This window comes from Armigeres subalbatus, chromosome 3 (assembly GCF_024139115.2).
Source record: "Armigeres subalbatus isolate Guangzhou_Male chromosome 3, GZ_Asu_2, whole genome shotgun sequence".
In the NCBI taxonomy this organism is placed as follows: domain Eukaryota; kingdom Metazoa; phylum Arthropoda; class Insecta; order Diptera; family Culicidae; genus Armigeres; species Armigeres subalbatus.
Genome location: NC_085141.1, coordinates 371,281,374 through 371,305,064, shown reverse-complemented (window position 1 = coordinate 371,305,064; position 23,691 = coordinate 371,281,374). Strand labels below are relative to the sequence as shown.

The 23,691-nt window shown below is 40.1% G+C and overlaps 2 protein-coding genes across 5 annotated transcripts in view; one reads left to right on the top strand and one right to left on the bottom strand.

Moving 5' to 3' along the window:
- Nucleotides 1–23,691, top strand: part of LOC134226456 (atypical protein kinase C) — a 576,984-nt gene that overhangs the window by 187,268 nt on the left and 366,025 nt on the right. The window lies entirely within an intron of this gene.
- LOC134223597 (lipase 1-like) lies at nt 19,998–21,367 on the bottom strand. The gene is made up of 2 exons (XM_062702780.1): nt 21,120–21,367; nt 19,998–21,051 (listed from the first exon to the last, which is right to left on the bottom strand). Exons 1-2 carry the CDS (start codon nt 21,246–21,248, stop codon nt 20,101–20,103), a joined length of 1,080 nt encoding a protein of 359 aa, XP_062558764.1. The 5' UTR covers nt 21,249–21,367; the 3' UTR covers nt 19,998–20,100.

The following is a 23,691-nucleotide window of genomic DNA, read 5'->3' as shown; positions in this document are numbered from 1 at the left end:
CAGCAGAAAGCGGAACATCGAGAGGCCATCACCAAAAGCAACAATCTTCGGACTATCGTTTAGTTACTGTTAGTGGCGCATTTTGGAAAGAAAATCGGTTCTTCATAGGACCAACATTTTATGAGAAGAAAGAGTTGATTGCAAAAATGGCATCGATTACGGTCCCCGGATACCAGTGGCGCCACTGAAAATGTTTTTTTTAATAGTGGCTATTTAGCAGAAAAGTGAAATTTTTACGCGACTATCGTTTGTTTGCTATGAATGATTAGAAAGGCGCATTGTGGATCAAAATCGATTCTTGTCAAATCTATCATTGTACACAAAAGAAGGTAGAGCCGAAATATTTTCTTCAAAGTGCACATCATAACCGCTTGGCGACGGTAGAAAGTTGGAATAGATAGCAGTAAAAGTGCGGGAAGTAAACAATGATGACGTCTTACATCATTGAGTTGCGTTAGCAGTCAAATGAGATTTTCCCAAGATTCTGACTTTCTTTTATTATTGGAAAGGCGTGTCATTGGAAACAAAATCATCTTTTTACACGATAGAAGGTTGAGCTGAGACAAAAATCTGCAAAAAATGCAAATGCTGAGACAAAAATCTGCAAAGAATGCAAATAACAATGTATTAGAATGGATGACGTCTATCATGTTCCAGCGGCAAATCATAAATTGGCTGAAAGTGGCATCAGCAGTGGAAATTCATTTCAAAATTTTGATTTCCGGCGCGCGCGGTGCGAAAATTCCTCTCCTGAGTGGGACTGTGGCCCTGAAAAGGGCCGACTTTGAAACCCTCCGAAACGGCGGGCTTGGCCAGCTCGACACGCACGAAGATGTCGTTTACGAGGCTGTTTATAATGCTTGACGCCTTCGATGAGACGTCCTTGATGATGTTTCTCTGAGCCTTGCAGCCGCCGCTCGTAGCAAGCATCATTGCTGTTGCCTTCTACGCAGCCTTTCCACCGCCGGTGATGTTTGGTTGCCGCTGCGATGCAATTTTCCTGCCGATTTTCCGAGGAACCCAGACTTCGGCTGGTCAGAATACGTTTGCATGGAGTTCGAGGCTCCGCCCCTTTGGGAGCCGTATCATTGGCATCGGCTTGCTTGCTCCGCCTTTCTATCGTTCGATGCCAGTGTTTTCGTACATAACCAGGGCATCTTCTTCTCCTTCTTCTTCTTTTACTTCATCAAAGTGCAAATTATAATCGCTTGGCATCGGTTTGCTTGCTCCGCCTTTCTTTCGTTCGATGCCAGTGCTTTCGTACATAACCAGGGACTCTTCTTCTTCTTCAAAGTGCAAATTATTATCGCTTGGTGTCGGCAGCAGCGGAAGCGCTCTTCGGAGGGGGATGCTGCGAAAATTGATTCGCATGAATGGTGTTGGGATCAGTAGCAATGAAATGAAATTTTCTCTAGATTCTGCTTCGGTTTTGTCACTGCTTGTGATTGGGAAGGTGCATTACTGAAAACAAATGGGTTCTTTTCAGAATCATAATTTCACAAGAGAGAAGATTGAGCCGAGACAAATATTTTTCAAAGTTCAAATCATAAGCTGTGTTGCTGCTTGTGATTGGATAGGCGTATTGTGGAAAACAAATTGGTTCTTATCATAACCATCATATTGCATGGTAGAAGTTTGAGCTGAGATAGTGTGTTTTGTATAAACATATCCTAAACACATGCTACTTGAATTTTATACTATTATGCTATTGTTGTTTATAGTATGCTTGGCTATAATTTTTCATTTAATTTTATGTTTTTACATGTCTTATTGTACTTGGTACAGTAATTTTAAATGCGAATCGAATGCATCTGTCAATTATGTGTATCTGTCTGTCAATAAGGATTTATCTTCCCGTGTTACAATTTCTTCGAGTAGAATTCAACTTAATCCGTACTGATACAGTCGTTAACTCTGATCATGAAGATTCCGACGCAGCTGAAAATGTTATGATGCAGTCCGCAAGAGTCGATGATGAGCGTGGTGGCGTTGAAGAAAACGTGTCTGCTGTCGCTGATGATGGCGAACATATTTTCTTCGCTTTTAACACAAGACAAACCCAATTTCGATCGGGCTGATCGGGAGTTCTGATTGGAAGGATTTTCGGCGTGTGCTACGTGTCGAACAAGCCTGAACCGCGGATCAATTCCCACATTGTCGCAATCAAATGGCTTTACATATCCCAAGTTTCCGTCCAATTTGCCTCCGCTGGACTCACTCACCACAAGACTGGTGTCTCCCAGGATCAATTTCATGCAGTTTTGTCGTTTGCGGCATACTGCAGGTTTGTGGAAAAGTTATTTTACTTAAAAATTTATTACATCAAATAAATATATGATTATCCTAATCTATTTTCATTAACATGCCACAGGTAATTTGGCAATTATCGGCCAAATTATCAACATTCCAGTCGACGTGGCCCAGATGGTAGGCGTACTTCCTCGCCAACTGGATGACGACTATGCTATCAATGTGTGCATTCATATTACACAAATCAAGTTACTTGTCCGGCTACGTGAAGAAAGGTACCGTTAAAGCATGGCTGTACTATCTGGTTACTACACCGCTCTACAGGCGGATCGGACAAACAGAGCAGACGGATATTTCGGAGGAACGTAGGGCAGTAGACCTTGAAGTCGTCGACGAGATGAACGAGGTAGAAATGATGATTGGACAACAACATACACTCATGTGGAATGAAGACAAGTGTCTGGAACTTGCACCGGCATAAAATCAGAAACCGCTTTCCATTATCTATGATGAGTTTGCTGAGGAGCTATCTTTCCACGATATTGTCGGTGTAGCACCAACTTAGAATTCCTTTACCTTTAAATGCATGGGCACTGCCAACATAACAAGGGCACAGTCCGCAATATCGCAATATCAACGCCAGGGAACATATTCAGAACTTCAAAATAAAATCTTTTACACTTCACGTAATCCTACGTCTAATTGGCGGTCGTGTCTCGGATACAACCTTCTACTTTTTTATTTGCCTTGTTATCGATTAGCTGAACCTTCTGTCAGTAGATTGTTAACCATGCACAGATTGTCCCGCAAAAATGAAATATTACTTTAGTAGCAGTAGCTTAAACGAAGCACAAATAAAAGTCATCCTGATAAAACTTTCCCCAAAGTAGCATCACCTGTTCGGTCAATTTCCCAAAACATCCAAAATAGGAAATTTTTTGAATAATGATGAGAGCCAGATGTTCCCCCGAAAGTGCTCTCATCCTTCGGTGACGACGATGCAACATCGCCACGGTATCAGTCTACCTAGGTATGATGTGACTCGCCCGATAGGCTAAACGGCTGAACGGAGTTCAGCGCGAGGCTATCTCCGCTCATTATCTCTCCTGATCCGTACCGTAGGCCACTTCCTCGGTCACAAGTCACGTTCCGAGTCCTGCCTCGCGGGATTAATGGTTTATCAAAAAGTTGTGAAGGCCAGCCGGCCGGCCGGTCCGCCAGGCTCGTGAGATTGCAGATGGTGTTAAATATCGTTCCGTTGCTACTGGGGCGGCTCTCAGCTCGGAGTTTGTCAAGATGGAAAGAAGTGTCGTGTGCCGCATAGCTCGGAAGCGGTAGGATAAAGTGAGGATGGTGATTTCTCAAAAGGTTGGGCAAGGTTATTCGAGCTGTCAGAAGTTTACCAATTAGCAGCAGATCCTTCTAATGCTTTGTCTGTTTGACCTTCTTATTAAGTGATGGAATTTCGAGCAATTAGAAACCAAGTTTGCTCAATTTACGTAGTGCGGAAAAACATAAATTACATCAATTTATGATGTTTTGAAACTGTCCATTGTATAGTTTTAGTGCATTTACTTAAACTATAATTTAACTTATGTCGATACAATATAATATTATTATGTTTTATACATATTGTTAATGCATTTGAAGATGTTTACATATTTTGCTTTGCAACATTTAATTTACTGAATGAGTTTTATCTTTATTCTATTTTCAGGTAAGCGAAAAACCCAAACTCCTTCGGGATAACAAGCAAGAAATGTTCAGGTCATTTTCAAGTAAGGTAAAACATCAGGTTGCAATAAAATTTGGAATCGTGCATTTTGTTCTTCTGTACGAACACTATTGCATTGAACTATATCAAAGAACCGGAATGGAATTACATAATGAGATGAATAACGTTTCTGACATGCTATAAAATCAAACATTCAATTGAAATTGAGTCGGAATCAAATCTTATTAGATTTTCAATTAATCAACATCGATACTAAATCAATTGAATCCAAATCCCAAATGCATATAATATCGAGATCTAATTAATCTCGAATTTTATTCGAAAAATTGAAATTGAATCCTAATAAATTTGTAACTGAATTTAAACAATATCTTAAATTTGATTCAGTTACAATTGAGTCGATTTTAATACAATATAAAGCGATATTAAATGAAAAATAAATTTAAATTGATACTGGACAGGCTTCGGAATTCTCACTCATATGAATAAAAACCTGCGATTAATCCATTAAGCGGAGCGTGATTTTTCATGTTGCCCTGTGAGGAAGTGAGTATTCTCACGCAACATTTTTATCCGGTTAGAATGGCGAGTGATAAATTCGTGAGCGCCGGCTCGCCGGATAATTTAATTTTAATCCACAACAAATATTCCTTCTCGTTGCCTCACCAGATAAATTTTACAAGCATATTTACAAAAATTTAGGACTGCAACGGGATTCGAACCCAAAACAATTTTTAAAATGTTTATAGCGCCCACTATAACCACGCCACCACATGAATTGATTGAAAGCGAAGGGAAAAACTGCTGTATTGAACCTTCTGCTTATCGTGGCGCATCGTCAGATTCAATCAGCTTGGAGAGGCAAAGTAAGCAGCATTTGATTCTCGCGAAACATGGGAAGAAGGATAACAATTTTTCGCACCATCGCTTGTGTCGGAGTTTATCGCACTGTAATTTATCCGGATAAAATGCATGGTAGAGTGATCTGTTGTCGCGTGAGTGAGTGAGAAATCCGAACCCTGATACTGGATTGATTTCCAATTATAGCCGACCAAATCGAAATCGCTTCGAAATTACAGCAAAATGAAGTTGAATTGAAAACAAGAAAATCGAATCGATTAATTAATCGATTAATCGAAGCGGGCTTGGTAGTCATATGGCTACTGCTTCTGCCTCATACGCAGGAGGTCGTGGGTTCAATCCCAGGTCCGTTCCATTCTCCTACTTTGTATCTTTCTCTTTATTTCTCATGTTCTAGCAATCTCTAGAACTGGAAATGGACTTCCATACCGTTTCCATTATTATTCCTATACCTTCAACTTGAGTATTCTAACAGTAATCTGCTAGAATTGGAAATGAACTATATAGAGCTCGTTTGCTACATCCAATTAGAAATTCCATCAGTTACCTTCTCCTATCTATCACATTGGCAGCTCGTTAACCAAGACGGACCTCTGCCTCTCCAACCTAACCCAGAAATTCCAACAAATTCCGCATGAACTCGTGGCAAGTGCAAAGGTATATTCGGCTTGCAGTGGGCGAGTGATTGCATCATCATTTCCTCCCCTTCTCTACATTGACTAGCATTCTGACGTGGCAGGCGCCAGTATGACCTAACAAATGAGATCACCAGTACTTGTACATTGAAGATGTGTGCTAGTCCCAAGCAAACATCTGTTGGTTCCCTGTACAAGAACAGCTGATCTGGTCATAATGGAATAGCAACTACGAGCAGTCAATCAAGCTCAAGCTCAAGCTCGCAATTAATCGATTAATCGAATCGCAAATAAAAAAACATCTAATTAAATTCGATGCTGAATCGATATCAATAAGGGAAACAGGAATCGACATATGTTGTTAATCGACTGCAAATCAATTCAAAATCTGATCGTATCGCATTCGACAGAAGCAGAATCGTAACCTAATTGAAGTATAATCAAAGGCGAATCGGATCGAAATAAAAGTCGTATCAGAATCTTAATTCGATCTAAAAATCGATCCAAGATTGAATCGAAATTATTATAAAAACAATGGAAATCAATTTGCAATTTTATCAACTTTACGTCACTTGATGCGATGTCGATTAGATCTCGAATACACTTCCATCCAAAGTCGCATCGAAATTGAATCGCAATTGATTTTGAATCAAAACGAAATCGTATTAAAATCTAATCTAAATCGTATTAAATTCACATCAAATCAAACATTGAAAAATTGAATCTAAGTCGAACCCTATTGAATATCAATCGTACCGAATAAGTAATTTTGTAGCGAAGTCGCATCGAATCGTAATTGCGTTGAAATCATACTTAAATCAAAACAAAATCGTGCTGATATCAAATATGTTAGCTTAGCTTAGACTGACCGTAATCGTATACATATCAAATATATCAAATAAAATCAAAATTAAATCGAAACCGAGAAACAATCGATTCCAATTTAGTACCGGCTTTCTATTGGAATCAATGCCAAATATCGATCAAATCGAAAACGAAATGAAATTTCAATTAAAATTATTAAAAATTAAATCGTAATGGATTCGGATTGGAACCAAAATACAATCTAAATATGATTTTAACTGCAATGAATTCGGTTTCAATTCGAATCAAAATAAAGGCAAATTAAAAATCGAAATACTTTCAAATGGAATGAAAATCAATTCGAGGTCTAGTCAAATTCACATTGAGGATGCATCGAAATCGAAATGGATTTTAACTAAATCAAGAATCGTATCGACATCTAATTTGATCAAATTTAAATCAAATCGAATATTATTCAGATCAAAAATAAATCTGAATCAAACTTAATTCGTATCGAAATCAATGTCAAATATCAATCAAATCGATATTGTAATTGAACTGAGTTCGAGTTTAATTTTATTTATTTATTAACAGACTAAGGCTGGAGTGGCCTGTGCTGCACAACGTGGGCTTCGTGGCCGTGCGGTTAGCGACGTCAATCGTCTAGACGCATGGGCTATGGGGCGAGGGTTCGATTCCCGCTCCGGTAAGGAGGAAACTTTTCGTGATCGAAAAATTCTCCACCGGTCCACTGGGTGTTATGTGTCCTGTCCGTTGTCTAGGTGTTAAGTATTCAGTCTGTACTGCCTCTGGTCGAAGACGGTGATCCTGTCCTTAAAAAAAAGTCTTCTCCATTCAGCTCGGTCCATGGCTGCACTTCGCCAACCACGCAGTCTGCGGAGGGTCCGCAAATCGTCCTCCACCTGATCGATCCACCTTGCCCGCTGTGCACCTCGCCTTCTTGTTCCCATCGGATCGTTGTCGAGAACCATTTTCACCGGGTTACTGTCCGACATTCTGGCTACGTGCCCGGCCCACCGCAGTCGTCCGATTTTCGCGGTGTGAACGATGGATGGTTCTCCCAACAGTTGATGCAACTCGTGGTTCATTCGCCTCCTCCACGTACCGTCCGCTATCTACACCCCACTATAGATGGTACGCAACACTTTCCTTTCAAAAACTCCCAGTGCGCGTTGGTCCTCAACGAGCATCGTCCAGGTCTCGTGTCCGTAGAGAACTACCGGTCTTATAAGCGTTTTGTAGATAGTCAGTTTGGTACGGCGGCGAACTCTATTCGATCGGAGCGTCTTACGGAGTCCAAAGTACGTACGATTTCCAGCCACTATGCGCCTCCGAATTTCTCTGCTGGTATCGTTGTCGGCGGTCACCAGTGAGCCCAAGTACACGAATTCTTCAACCACCTCGATTTCGTCACCACCGATAGAAACTCGTGGAGGGTGGCTTACATTGACTTCTCTTGAGCCTATTCCTATCATGTACTTCGTCTTCGACAAGTTGATTACTAGTCCAATCCGTTTAGCTTCGCTTTTCAGTTTGATGTAGACTTCTTCCATCCCCTCAAAGTTACGTGCCATAGTACCAATGTCGTCGGCGAAACCAAATAATTGGACGGACTTCGTGAAAATCGTACCACTCGTGTCAATCCCTGCCCTTCGTATTACTCCTTTCAAAGCGATGTTGAATAGCAGACACGAAAGACCATCACCTTGCCGTAAACCTCTGCGCGTTTCGAAGCGACTCGAGAATGCCCCTGAAACTCGAACTGCCCACATCATCCGATCCATCGTCGCCTTAATCAACCGTATCAGTTTATCCGGAAATCCGTTTTCATGCATTAGCTGCCATAGCAGGTGCCGATCGATTGTATCATATGGGGTTTTTAAGTCGATAAATTCGATAAATAGATTATGGGTGGGCACGTTGTATTCGCGACATTTCTGCAATACCTGACGTACGGCGAACACCTGGTCTGTGGTAGAGCGTTCACCCATAAATCCCGCCTGGTACTGCCCCACGAACTCTCTTGCAATTGGTGTTAGTCGGCGGTGCGCGGTAGTTGCTACAATCCAGCTTATCGCTCTTTTTGTAGATGGGACACACGACACCTTCCATCCACTCCTGCGGCAGAACCTCATCCTCCCAAACCTTGGTAATCACCCAGTGCAGCGCTCTAGCCAGTGCCTCACCACCGTTTTTAAACAGCTCTCCTGGTAGTTGGTCAACTCCAGGGGCTTTGTTGTTTTTCAGCCGGCCGATCTCCTCCTGGATTTCCTGGAGATTCGGAGCCGGAAGTCGCATGTCCTGCGCGCGTGCTCCTAGGTTCATTACCATACCGCCACCGTTGTCTGCCATATCGCCATTCAGGTGCTCTTCGTAGTGCTGCCGTCACCTTTGGATCACCTCACGCTCGTTTGTAAGAAGGTTCCCGTTTATGTCCTTACACATATCGGGCTGTGGCACGTGGCCCTTACGTGAACGGTTCAACTTCTCATAGAACTTTCGTGCGTTATTAGCACGGTACAGTTCCTTTCGTCTCTTCACGGTCTCGATCTTCCTGCTGACGCTTTTTCCTCCGGAAAATCGAGTTTTGTCTGTTCCGCGCCCGTTTGTATCGTGCCTCGTTCGCCCTCGTACGGTGTTGCAGCAATATGGCCCATGCTGCATTCTTCTCCTCAAATAACTGCTCACATTCGCCGTCATACCAGTCGTTTCTCTGATCCGAAGCCACCATGCCTAGTGCAGCAGTTGCGGTGCTTCCAATGGCGCATCGAATATCTCTCCAGCCATCTTCAAGAGATGCTGCACCTAGCTGCTCTTCCATTGGGAGTGCCACTTCCAGCTGCTGCGCGTAGTCTTGGGCTAGTCTACCGTCTTGTAGCCGCCCAATGTTTAGCCGCGGCGGACGACTCCGACGCGTGTTGTACACCGTCGAGAGTTTTGAGCGCAGACATACTGCAACGAGGTAGTGGTCGGATTCAATATTCGCACTGCGGTAAGTGCGTACGTTCGTGATGTCGGAGAAGAATTTACCGTCGATTAGAACGTGGTCGATTTGGTTTTCCGTTACTTGATTAGGTGATTTCCATGTGGCCTTGTGGATATTCTTGCGGGGGAAGAAAGTGCTTCGGACTACCATTCCGCGGGAGGCTGCAAAGTTTATGCATCGTTGGCCGTTGTCGTTCGATACGGTATGCAGACTATCCGGTCCGATGACCGGTCTATACATATCCTCCCTTCCTACCTGAACGTTCATGTCACCGATGACGATTTCGACGTCCCGCAGTGTGCATTTATCGTATGTCTGCTCCAGGTGTTCATAGTACGCTTCTTTCTCGTCGTCGGGTCTCCCTTTGTGTAAGCAGTGCACGTTGATGATGCTATAGTTGAAGAAACGGCCTTTTATCCTCAGCTTGCACATCCTTGCGTTGATTGGCTGCCACCCAATCACGCGTTGGCGCATCTTTCCCAGCACTATGAAGCCGGTTCCCAGCTCGTTGGTAGTGCCACAGCTTTGGTAGAAGGTAGCCGCTCGATGCCCGCTTTTCCACACTTTCTGTCCTGTCCAGCAAATCTCCTGCAGCGCCACGACGTCGAAGTTGCGACTTGCAGTTCCATGTTCCAAGCTTCCAATCGTGATCCTTTATTCGTCGCCTAGGTCGTTGCCGATTGTATCGAGTCGTATTATCTTCTATGTCGTTCGTAATGGTTGTTTTTAAAGGCGGCTTATTGGGCCTGCGCAAACCTCCTGTCTCGTCGAAGGGCCGTCGTGTCAGGGCTGTTTAGCGTCCCACATAACACCAGGACTTGGGCTTGTGCGCTTTGAGCGGCACACGGTCGCTTTGGCGGAGCCTACTTGCGGATACATGCAGCTTTTTATAGAGGTTTTACAGGGCCCACTGCCAAACCCCACCACATCCTAGGCAGGCGCCACAACTCGCAGATGGCCTGGGGAGGGATCGTCAAGCCCTTGGACATAGTCCCTGCTACCCCCGAAGTGAATAACTGTGGAAGTGCTTAATGAACACTAAGCTGCAAGGCGGCTCTGTCCCAGTGTGGGGATGTAATGCTATTAAGAAGAAGAAGAACAAGAAGACTACAATTCTAAATCGAATAGATTTCGATTCTGAATGGAATGGAATTTGATTCTAAATATAATAGAATTGAATTATAAATCGTATGGGATTCGATTTTCAATCGAATCGAATTCACTCCAATCCGATCCTAAATCAAATGAAATGAAATTTGATTCTGAATCGAATAGGATTCGATTCTAAATCTAGAACAATACGATTTTAAATCGAATTGAATTCGATTCTTAATTGAATAGATTTTGATTCCGAATGGAATGGAATTTGATTCAAAATCGAATAGAATTCGATTTTCAATCGAATCGAATTCAATTATAATTCGATTCTAAATCAAAAGGGATTCGATTCTAAATCTAATTTTAAATTAAATAGAATTTGATTCTAAATCGAATTGAATTTAATTCTTAATCGAAAGGGATTCGATTCTAAATAGAATAGAATTCGATTCTAAATTGAATGTAATTTGATTTTAATCCGAATGGGATTCAAATTTCTGACTAATAAAATTCAAATCTAAATCGAATGGAATTTGATTCTAAATCGAATGGAATTTGTTTCTAAATCGAACAGATTTTAATTCTAAATCGAATGGAAATTGATTATAAATTGAATAGAACAGAGTTTGATTCTAAATCCAATAGAATTTGAATCTTCATTGAATAGAATTCAATTCTAAATCGAATAGAATTCTGTTCATAATCGAATAGAAACAGATTCTTAATTCAGAAGATTCCGATTCCAAATTAAATAGAACTTGATTCAAAATCGAATAGAATTCTGTTTTAAATCGAATAGAATTCGATTCTAAATCGACTGAAATTTGTTCTACTTCTAGTTAGACGAAATTTGGTATGAAAATCACAACAAACGACTCGAAATTCAATCGTGTTTGACTTTAATTCGAAACGAAATCGTCTCAGAATCTAATTTAAATCGATTGCCAGACTTATCGAAATCGAATTTGAATCAAACCGAATGAATATCGAATAATAAATTATGTTTGCTCTTTGTTAAGGTGACCCTCATATGCAGAACACCCATCACACTTTACAAAGAGCAATCATATTTTTTTCCCTAAAGAAAACATCGAACTCGATGTCGAAATGTTGGAAAAAATTGGAAATTTGTACTTAAACCTTCATACTGCATTGCCGAAAGATCTCAAGAATTGAATTAAAATCTTTCCACAATGGTTCGATTCTTTCTTAAATCTTAAATCTTTCTTAAATCTCTCGACTCGCCATGGAATCGTAATTGAATTCAACTACAAACGAAATAGTATAAAAATCAATTCAAACTCGAACCCAAAACAAATCAAAATGAATTAGTAATCTAATATTAATCGAATCAAATATAAATCGAAAATAAAATCAAATCAAAAGCAAATCATATCGAAATGATCTGAACTCAAACCAATATTGAATATCAATCGGGGTTTCAAATAGAACCAAATGTGATTCAAAATCGAAGCAAAATAGAATGGAAACCGATCGAATATTTCGATTCTAAAACACGAGTACGTTGGCTTATTTCCCTCTCCTACTAATTTAAGAGCCAGTTCGCGAGAAGCGCGACCCCCTCTTGTACCGATATTCTCCGATTTGGATGAAATTTTCAGGGTTGGTTCATATATATAAGAGAAGACATTTTGCAAATTTTCAGATTTTTTCATTGAGGGGAAGTGGGGTAAAACGGCCCTTCAAAAATGATTGTCCAAAAATCGCCAAAACCATAAAAATGTAATAACTTTGGCAATGACTGACCGATTTTGTTTAAATTTCGCACTCAAGTAGTACTTTATACCAAGTGGTTAATATGGTTATACAGTTGTTTACTTTAGGAGAAAATGGACTTTTTCGGTAAAAAATTGTCGTTTTTCCAAAGGAAATATTTTTCACCAACAGATCTAGGATAAAAAACTAAACCCGCAAGGTAATTAAGGAACTAAAGAGCTTTCATCTCATATATGATTCAGAAGCGCCAACTTAAGAATTTCTAAGAAAATCGCAATTTTCTGCAACATTGTTTATTCAAAAGAAAGTTCGCTCAAATTTCGACCCTACTTATGTTGATGTTTTCTGATCTGGTGAAAACTGATCAAACTTTTTTGTCTAAGTAGAAATTCAAAATCAGGATTTTCCATTAGGGGAGTGTAGGGTAAAATAGTCCTTTAAAAATAAATGTCAAAAAATACATCAATATTTTTATGTGAGTTCTAGCAGAAAATACATAAGTTTAAAAACACTATTTCTTCTTCCTTTCAATTCATCTATATTTTTCGTCTCAATAGATACGTATATCCTTCGCTGATCTATATTAGATAGCAAACTCTTTGCAGAACAATTTTCAACAGAAGTAAAATAGGACCAAAATAAGTGCCTTAAGCATTAGCACGTCTTTCGCAAACTGAAACAAAAATGAATGGATTCGGCGAAAGTGCTTGTTGATATTTTTTTTGAATCAGCTACAATTACTGTGGGTACCGATACTGATGTTGCTTTTACAGCTATGCGAGAAAAAACAATTATTGTTAACGGCAAATGAGCAATTTCGTAGCGTTTAAACATAGCTTGTTGGTGGAGCTGCTTCTCAGATTATATTTTTCTTTCGTACTTGCATCAGGTTACCATAGGCTTGTTTCTGTAGCTTGTAACGATTGTGCGGTATATGAAAGAGAGTTATTTCATCCTCCATCATTATAAATTTAAACCAAATTCTCCAAACCATCAAATTATTGTGCAAAAACGTCAAACCGTGTACCATTCATACATTTTGAATTACTAACCTTCAAACTGCTAGCTAATATTACAGAGATACAATCTAAACAAAATGTTTGACTGAATGGACTATACCAGTTCTAGTCGGGTATATATTTTCAAGGGTTGGCCAATTTTATCTCATAGGTAATGGAATACCCTCGATTCTATGTTTACACAACTGTGTGAAAAACACTCCAAAGGGACAAATTTGCATTCATTTTGCACGATACGGGAAAAAACTTTTTTTTTCTACAACAAGCTGATTTTTTTACACGGAGAGCGTAACAATATAATGTGTATACTATTGAATAGGATAGAGTATACTATTGTCTGACGATTTTTAAGCACATCCCCCATGAAAATACTTCAAATTTTAGGATACACATTTCTACACTCATAGAAAAAGAATATAAATTGTCGATCGCTTAATCAATTAATTTAAAGATTACCAAGCAAAACTGTTTTATTCCCGGCTTAATTTCCACCACCTGAAAGTGCTTGAGTACCTTGACAAGACTGTGTAGTTGATGTGTAAAAGGATGCTTTGAATACCACCCTTTTTCTCTTAAAATCTTTTCTAACCTTATATGAACATATTTCCAACCAACCATCCAAGGAGACGAGCTCGGTGGTCTAGTTGCTACCGCTTCTGCCTTATAAGCAGGAGATCGTGGGTTCAATTCCAGGCTCGTCCCTTTTCTACTTTGTATTTCTATCTTAGTTCTTTCTGTGTTTCACGTTCTACCAAAACGATTCTTACTGATATAGCCTTCCACACAATCCCAAAACCTCCCAGAGGCCAGAGCCATCCTTCCCCTTCCTCAGCATTCGCAAGGACGTGGCCAGATCTCGACTATTGGAGATTGTATTGCTTCCTCTAAGAGATAGTGATTAGTCCCAAATCAATATCTGTGGTAACGGATGAATGTGATGCTACTCTTATACAATAGTCTTGGCTTGTACCACCTACGAATTTGTGCGAATTGTTCAATGCTAATGCTAATATTTCCAACCAACCATCCAAGGTGTGGTTTGCTAAGAAGTAGTACTTGGGTAGTAACAGCTTGCAATACTTTTTGAGAAATCTATCTATTGCTTTTTTCACCGAGGAATAGACTACCGTCTGTAGTACCAAAACAAGTGTTCACACTTCCGAATGGATGGAAACTAGCTAAGCGCATTGGATTGTGCTTTACGTCGTTCTTGAACCATCGTTCTTGCAGTTAAGACGTCACCCATATATGGAGAAACTGGTGGGAATATCTTTGGTGGGACAATATTTTTGAACGGGAGTTTAAGACGGCGCTAAGTTTACAATTCCTCCGCCGGAATATTATGTAAATGACATGACTAGATGACCAGTTCACGTTATTTTTTGAGATTGAGAGATTGTGAATTTCGAAGCAAACTAGCAAAATCGCTAGATCAGTTGCCAGTTGAGTCGGAATAATCAAATCTAAGAAGTGTAGCTGCGATCATCTGGTTTCGTAACATTAGTTATATTTGGAGATCTATTTTGATTGTATAACATTTGACCGAGAACTATTTCGCCGAATTCCTTTGCGCGGTTGAACATTACGCGGAATAACATTTGGCGGTTTGTAACTTTTCGCGGTACGATATTTGGCGGTTTGTACCTTTTCGCCGAATGACTTTTGGCGGAATGTACCATTTCGCGGAATGCACCATTTCGCGGAATAATAAAAATAATAGCCTTTGTCCATTCAGCATTTCCACAATTATTACCTGCGAGGTTTCTAAGCCAAGTTACCATTTTTTTTTTGCATTCGTTTAACACGTTAAAACTTTTATACCTAAAAAGCCGAAACAAATTTTTTTGATTAATTTCCTAGACCGGCCCAGAAGTTGAGCCCAGCCTTCTTCAGCATAGTTTGCTTGGCAGCCTCGCATCTTCCCGCTAAGGAAGGCCTCCCAGAATATGTAGAAAATTTAAATTGCCCCTTATACCGGGCAGATACATCCATTTTAAGAAAGCATTATCAACTCTATTCGCCTTATACCGGGCAGATGTGTCCATTTAAGGAAGACATTACTCCTGCCTTTGCCTTATACAGGGCAGACGCGTTCTTTTAAAGAAGGCATTATCAACTCCTTTCGCCTTATACCGGGCAGACGCATCCATTCAAAGAAGGCGTTACCCCACCTTCCGTCTTATACCGGGCAGACGCATCCATTCAAAGAAGGCATTATCAACTCCTTTTGCCTTATATCAGGTAGATGTATCCATTTAAAGAAGGCGTTACCCCTCCCTTCGCCTTATACCGGACAGATGCATCCATTTAAAGAAGGCATTACCCCTCCTCTCGCCGTATACCGGACAGACGCGTTCTTTTAAAGAAGGCATTATTAACACCTTTCGCCTTCTACCGGGCAGATGAATTCATTTAAAGAAGGCGTTACCCCTCCCCTCGCCGTATACCGGACAGACGCGTTCTTTTAAAGAAGGCAGAACCCCTCCCTTCGTCTTATACCGGGAAGATGCGAAGACATTAGCAACTTCTTTCGCATTTTACCAGGCAGAACATATGGTGGGGTTTCAGGTTTTGAAACCTGCAACCCGAATCGCCGGATTCGGGTTTGGAAAAATATTACAATATTGGGTTCGGGTACGGGTTTGTGAGATAAAAAAAAATCGGGTCCGGGTCGGGTACGGGCTTAAGAAATAAAATACTGAAAATTATTTTATTCAGTTTTGTTAATTGTGAGGCTAGTTCGTTGTTTGGACTTACATTTTTTTTTACAAATATCTAGTTTGAATTTTCCGGGCAAAACTTTAGTGCGGGCTGAAATAATTAAATTATGTCGGGTTCTGGTCGAGTACGGGTTTACGAATGCAAAAATCTCGGGTACGGGTCGGGTTTGCATTAAAAAAAAATGCCCTGATTGCAGAAATCGGTAAATATTTCAATGTTAATTATTCTAACTGAATTCCGCCAAATGGCATTCCGCGGAATGTATTATCTAAGTGATGAACTTCTTATTCTTTCGAAAAATCACTATAATAAAGAAATAAAAAAAAAAATTCCGCGGAATGATTTTCGGTGAAAAGGTACATTCTGCGAAATGTCTTTCGGAAAAAAGGTGCATTCCGCGAAATGTGTTTCGAAGATTTGATTTGATACATTCCGCGGAATGTAATACCGCGAAAAAAAATCCGCCAAATGTTTTTCGGCGAAATAGTATACAACCTCTATTTTACCCCTCTCTCCCCATCCTAATATTTTGCCAAATAGTTTCATCTACATATAGAAATAAACCTTGTAAGTTTCAGCCAGATGCTGAAACATCGATAAAAATGGAGTTGCGATTCTCACAAACTGGCTTGCAAACAAACAGTGCAGTGTGCAGAAACTTATAATTTGATTGATTGTTCTTAAGTCGGCGCACTGAAATAAGTTTCAATAAGTTTTCAAGTTAGAAAGGAAATACGTCATGTTTTTATACTAATGTATATTCTGCTTGAGCTCACATATAAAAATTTATGTATTTTTTGACATTTATTTACCCTACACTCCCCTGATGGAAAATCCAGATTTTTAATTTCTACTTAGACAAAAAGTTTGAACAGTTTTCACCAGATCGGAAAATATCTACATAAGTAGGGTCGAAATTTGTGCGAACTTTCTGTGTTGCAGAAAATTGCGTTTTTCTTATAAATTCTTGAGTTGACGATTCTGAATTATATATGAGATGGAAGCTCTTTAGTTCCTTAATTGTCTTGGCGGTTTAGATTTTATCGTAGATCTGTTGGTGAAAAATATCCCCTTTGGAAAAACGAAAAAAGTCCATTCTCTCCTAAAGTAAATAACTTTATAACCATATTAACCACTTGGTATAAAGTACTAATTGAGTAGAAAAAGCGTGCAAAATTTAAACAAAATCGATCAGCCATTGCCAAAATTATTGCATATTTTTGGTTTTGGCGATTTTTGAACAATAATTTTTGAAGGGCCGTTTTACGCCACTTCCCCCCAATGAGAAAATCTGCAAAATGTCTTCTCTTACATATATGAACAAACCCTGAAAATTTCATCCGAATCGGAGAACATCGTTGCAACCTCCCTTGGAAAGGGGGTCGGGGGCTTCTCGCGAACTGGCTCTTAAATAAACTTAATTCAATTTTCAGTCAAATCGAAACAAAGACCAAGTTAAATTGAAATTATTATTAAATCGTATGGATTCAATTCGATATTGAGTTGAATTTTATATTAAAGTTGCAATTGCAACAAAATCGTTTTTAAATAGTTATTGTCGAATCCCAGAATCGAATCCCAAACAAATCAAAATTGATTCTAAATCGAATGTTAATCGAACAATGAAAAATGCAGACGTCTTACTTCTCTCCTATCAATTCTTCTTTTTATTTATATATTTCTCCCTTCTTATCTTATTTTTCACTTCTCACTTCTCAATTAGCATTGAAAACTTCGGATTTTTCACATTCACTTGTATCGAAGTCGAAGCGAAATCGGGTGGTAATTGAATTCAATTTAAACCAATTCAATCTTAACGAAATTGAGATAAATTCGTGATCAATTCAAATCAAAAACTGAATCAATGTCAAATCGCATTCGAAAACGAAATTATTTGGCCAAACGATATTTTCGGCCGTATAACTTGTTTCAGCCACCTGCAGAGCCAGCCTATGGCCAAAAGCGTCTTTAATAAAGACAATAATATAAATTGTGGAGCCAAATGACATTTTCGGCCCAATGGCTCTTTGTGCCAAACTACCATTTCAACCTAAAGGCATTTTCGGCCTATTAACTTATTCGGTCAAATGACGCTTTTAGCCAAACGACCATTTTGGCCAAACTGAACTGGCCAGCCAAATGACCTGTTCGGCTAAACGACTTTTTCGGTCGTATGGACTGAATGACATTCGTTCAATTCGATCAAATGGAATTCGGCTAGACGACTTTGATCCTAACGTGTTTTTCAGCCAAGTGAAATTCATCCAAATGAATCGATATCGATTCTAAATTGAATGAATAGTGTCAATATAGAATTTGAAATTGAAACAATTTAATGAAAATCAATTTGAAATACAATCGAGTTGAAATTGACATCGAGTCGTATTTTTGTATCGAAGTCGCTGCGAAATCGGGTGGTAATTGAATTTAATTCAAACCAAAATCAAAACAAAACTGAATCGATATCGAATCGCATTCGAAAACGAAATTAGGTCGTTATTGAGGCAGAATTTATTGGTAATCCAATTAAAGTTGTGCATCAAATGGGTGTCGAATTTAAATAGAATCAAAGACGAAAAGGTTCGATATAAAAATTGCATCGAATTCGAATATTAAGTTTTAAAAATAAAATGAAATTAATCGAAATAAATCGCAAATGAAATTAAAACCACAATCGAAACAATGTCGTAGTTAAAGACAATACAAATCAAATTAATTCGGAATTGAAAATAGGGTCGTCTCCGCTTTCAATGTCATCTCATCGAAGTTTTACAGAATTAGAATTCTTATAAAATCAACTTTGTTTCGATTCCAATTTAAATAAATCAAAATCTAAAATGGAATCGAATCTCAATCAAAGCGATATCAAAATCGTTTAAAAATAGAAATTATTTGAAATATAAATTAAATTGATTACAGTCCGACTGGGTGTTTATTGATATATTTTGGCTTTTTCAGTCTGATATATTCAAACGGGTTTATATTCGTATTGTCCGACGTTTCGGCCCGTTTATTGGGTCTTTTTCAAGGGAAAACTAAAACAGAGTGAACAATTAGGAGCACGTAACATAACAAAACTTATCCGCAGACAGCGTATGTTAAACCGATAAGTTTTGTTATGTCAAAATATATCAATACATATTAATTTAAAGTGTGAACCGAATTTCATTTTAATTAAAAATGGGACAACTCAAAATTTGAGTAAAAGAAACTAATTCAATAGTATGATGATTGCACTGAAATTAGGAATTTCTTTTCTGTAAAATGCATTCAGATGGGTAAACTTGTTTTTCACCAGTCGTATCAAAAACAATTATGAAAGGCCATTCTATTTTCTCGAAATCAATATTTTATTGTCAAATTTCGAGTTGTCCCATTTTCTATGAAAATGAGTCAGCTTTGACTCAATTTTAAGTAGGTAGGCTTAGTGTTTAGTCGAATCGAAATCATCGATATTATAGTCAAATAGGAAATGTTCCGATCTCCGACTCACTGTACTGTACATATATCCATCTCATCGCTAAACAAAGGAATACGGCACCAAATTTGTCGCTTCCTTTTGTCAACATGCGTGCTCACTGCTGAAAAAATCACAAAATAATAAACAAACCAAATTCCTTTCATCAAATCAGTTGAAATAAAAGAAATTGGAATTTAAAAAAATCAAATTCAAATCATAATTGAACGAAAACGATAATCGCAATAATCATTTATGCCAACCATTTGTAGGAATTCCTTTCGCTTGGCAATGTGGCCTGAATTCCAAAAAAGAAGATTTTGGAATTCCTTTCCAAAAAAACGGTAAAATCTCCTCGCTACTAATTTCCATCTGTTTTATCATTTGTGACCTTCCGCAACATTTACGAATCGAAACCAGTTCTCACGGTTTTTGCACGGCGTCTGCAGCAGTCTACTGCCGAAGCACTGGACCAATAAAATCGTACCGGTTTGGCGTCCCGCCGCTGTTAGAGAGGGCTTCGCGCTAATTGGTAACTCTAACATATTGCAATGAGACACTGTTGCCTCCAAAAACGGATTCGCACCTTTTTCCGCATTAGATTGTCATCATTGTAAACAGCACACCCTCGCTCGTCGTCGTCGTTGCACGAGGAATAATTCTAAGAAACCAGTTTTTGTCTTCGATATAATTCCTTTGATGAAACTTCCGCACTATTAGCTCAGTCGCTCGCTTGTTATTAATTTATTACACCTATTCTAACTGACTGACTCGCGTCACCGAGCTTGGATTCTCTGGCCTAACGTGGAAACGATATTTTGCACCACCATAGGATATACGTAGACGGCAGCCTCCGGCCTGTTGGTGAAGTCCGTGTGGTCCAGAATGTTGTACTCGACCAGCTTGGCGCCGGTCCTATTGGAGAGTCGGGTGCTGAGATATTCGACGTCCTTTGGGTTAACCGTGCGGTCACGGCCGCCGTAGTGCAGCACCACCGGACGGGAGATTCTCAGGAGGGGATAGTCCGGAGGTTCGCGAGAGCCGTAGCGCTGGTTGTTCCTTCGTGGACCGTAATCAAATCTGCGGAAATGCCCGGTGAGGATCAGCTGTTGGTAGTGTTCGTACTGTTTCTGGGAACTGCGCGACAGCTCTTTGTTGCTGGCTAGAAGCTGCTCGATTGATCCCGGGAAGATGACTCGGATTTTGTCGAAGAGTAAGGCGATTGGTTTTAACTGGCTGTTGGCCATAAAGGCAGCTGGAGCCATTAGGTTCAAGGATGTGACCTTGGCATTGTACTCGGGGCGTTCCGAGAGCAAAGTCAGAGCGGCTGAACTTCCTTCCGAGTAGGCGATCAGGTGAAGTTGACTTCTTCGTGTGATCTGCAGGACGGCATCTATCATAGATGCCAGGTCGTAAATTCCGATTTCATGAAAACTGAAATCCCAGTATTTGGATGAGCTGGTGGAATAGGAAATGTGGCCGGCAGACTCGAGCGATGCCCGTGAGTTTCCGAGCCAAACTTCGATGCCGACTTCCAACAGCTGCATCGGTAGATTGCGGTTCAGGGCTAACCAATCCGCAGAACTTTGCCCAATTCCATGCTGAATGAGGGCTACGCCTCGTGTTGGAACTTGCGGAAGCAATCGGAACACGGTCAACTGATAGCCATCCTCTGTGGTGACCCGATAGCGTTCCGTGTTGATTTCGTACTGCGTAATGTAGTCTTCCTTTAAAATCAATTGAATCGAATTACTTTCTACAATTATTGACCTTTGCAAATAAAACAAACACTCACGGTTCGACTGCGATCCGAGAAGCTGTTGTCGATCCTTCTCACTGCTCTACCGGCAACGATCGCGATCGATGCCAGCACTAGCAGCAGCAGCAGCACCAATTGGTTGAGGGTCCCTTCAGATCGAAACATTACGCGCGACTGACTATCGCAATGGATCCCGCACCGCGCCTGCTCGAGCTTCTTCGTTATTTTCAGGGAACTGGTTTCACGCACCAGCAGCGCCGCCGACGTTAGACTGATCCTTTTTTCGCAAGGCCGCGCCAGGTTGTTCGTTATTTCAACGCGGGCGATCCGGAATCGGTAATTTGCGCTGCAAACATAAGTCGTCTAACGCCCCGGCAGCATAAATAATCAGACGCGCGAATAAGAATGATTGAACCTTTCGGATTTTGTGCTGCGTCACGGCAAATCGGCATCCAGTTCCAGATGTAACTCGTTCGCGGTCCGGAAATTAGGCATGATCTGTGGTGAATCGAGTTTGTTTTTGTTTACTTAGGTGGTTGGAATTTGATATTTGTTTCGAGTCCATTGTACGGGAGAACTAATGATGATTACTCATATCCCGATCGCAGCTGGATGAGATAATGGAAATTGTGTTTGATTTGTACAATTTTGTAAGGGAATTAAAAGATACAGATTATTAATTAGGAAGAATTTTATATTTTATTGCTAAGACTTTCTAAAACAATCTGAGAATGTATAAAAAATGTCAATCGAATATTTAAAATTATCATAACAAATGATACAAACGACGTACAATAACGGTCACTTCAGCAAAGTCTCAAAATAAATGAAGAACATCTTTCCAGAACCAGAACATTGTACAATGCCGGAATTAGAAACGCAAAAATTTAAAAAAAATGTTTCAAAATGTGGTGGAACCACCCTCTTGCAACAAACCCGCCGAAAATATATTTGTTGAGGACAATTGTAGACAGTAAAACCAAGTAGGAAGAAGGACTAGACACGTGAGTGACATGAACTAAACAAAACTATTGTAAATTAAACTTAATAAATAAAATAAAATAATACAGCTTAAAGCAAAGACCGGGTTTGCTAAAAAGTACATTCGAAATTGCTGTCACAATCTACCACAACAAAACTTTAATTCGTGAACAGAACGGCCGGAATGTTGATTAGACGTCTCAGCGTTGTTCGTCAGCTAACGAAGGAGGAAAACTCGAATGCCGGTTGTTGTTCCTCTTATAATCGGCCAGATGTGGCGAATAAATGGATGATTCAATGTGAACTGTGAGAGGCTAAAGAAAGAAGTTTTGCCTGTGAAAAGAGCAACCCTTCAATTCGGCCGGGAAGCCTCGAGAATGGTGACGTCCAATAGTAGCTCAACGAGGAGGCGGTTAGAACTCCTACGTCTAGAAGAAGAAAGGGAACTTCAGGATAAATAACTAGCGGAACAAGCAGAAGATGAAGCTGCACTGCAGAAGAAAGCACTAGGAGAGGAAATGGAGCGAAAAAACAATGAAGGAGAAGTTGGAGATCGTGAAAAGGTACATCGACAAAAGTACGAAGTTCTGCAGGAAGAAATACGTTCGAACGATGAACGGAAGAGCAATTTTACACTCAGTGACGTACTAAATGGGTCGAGGATCACGGTTTGACCCTGGAAACTGAGGCCTCATTGCACATCTCTTTTCGACAGCTCTTTCGTATGACAGTTAGCATGGTTTCGAGTCGAGGTGTGCAATGCCATCCCTGGTTCCGGGACATGACAGGTCCCCGCTCTGGTTCCACACCAACAGCTGAAGCTGACCGCGACAAAGAAGCTACTGGACCAAGAGTGGCAGAATACTCGTGGGCACTACGACTTTGGGTGCTACCACTGCGGTCGTTATCGAGCCAATCGCAACTTCTTGCAGTGAAGCACCACTTCAACCAAAAACCACCACCACCACTTCAACCAAATACAGCTGTTATCCTCACGACAGGTTCGATATCACCAGTCACCACCTGTATCGATGTTGAGAACTGGACAGTGGACAGCCGGTATATACTGAATCATTTATCTCCTCCTCAAGTCATTGAAAAGTCCACAGCAGATCTGGAGCGAAAGCTTTGAGATTTGCAGCAGCAGCAGTTAGCCAACTTCCACCGAATGTCGTCTAATCAATTTACTTGTCCAGCCCCGAATCACTGCATTGCGTCAAATGCAGTATCTTCTAGTCTAAGCGTTACAACAGGTACATGTACGTCAAGCTCTGTTCCGCTCAAGGTGGTTTGTGGAATAGAAAAAACAATCGCAAATTCCGATCAGATTCCCAATATGTGCACTAGTTTCAAATATAAATTACACTCAAGGCTATGGTACATATTGTAATACGGTTGTATACTATTTCGTCGAAAAACATTTTGCGGAATTTTTTTTTCGCCGTGCGACATTCCGCGGAATGTATCAACTCTCCGAAACACATTTCGTGGAATGCACCTTTTTTTTCCGAAGGACATTTCGCGGAATGTACTTTTTCATCGAAAATCATTCCGCGGAATGCAGTTAGAATAATTATCATTCAGATATTTACCGATTTCTACTTAATTACATGAAATCTGGCTATTT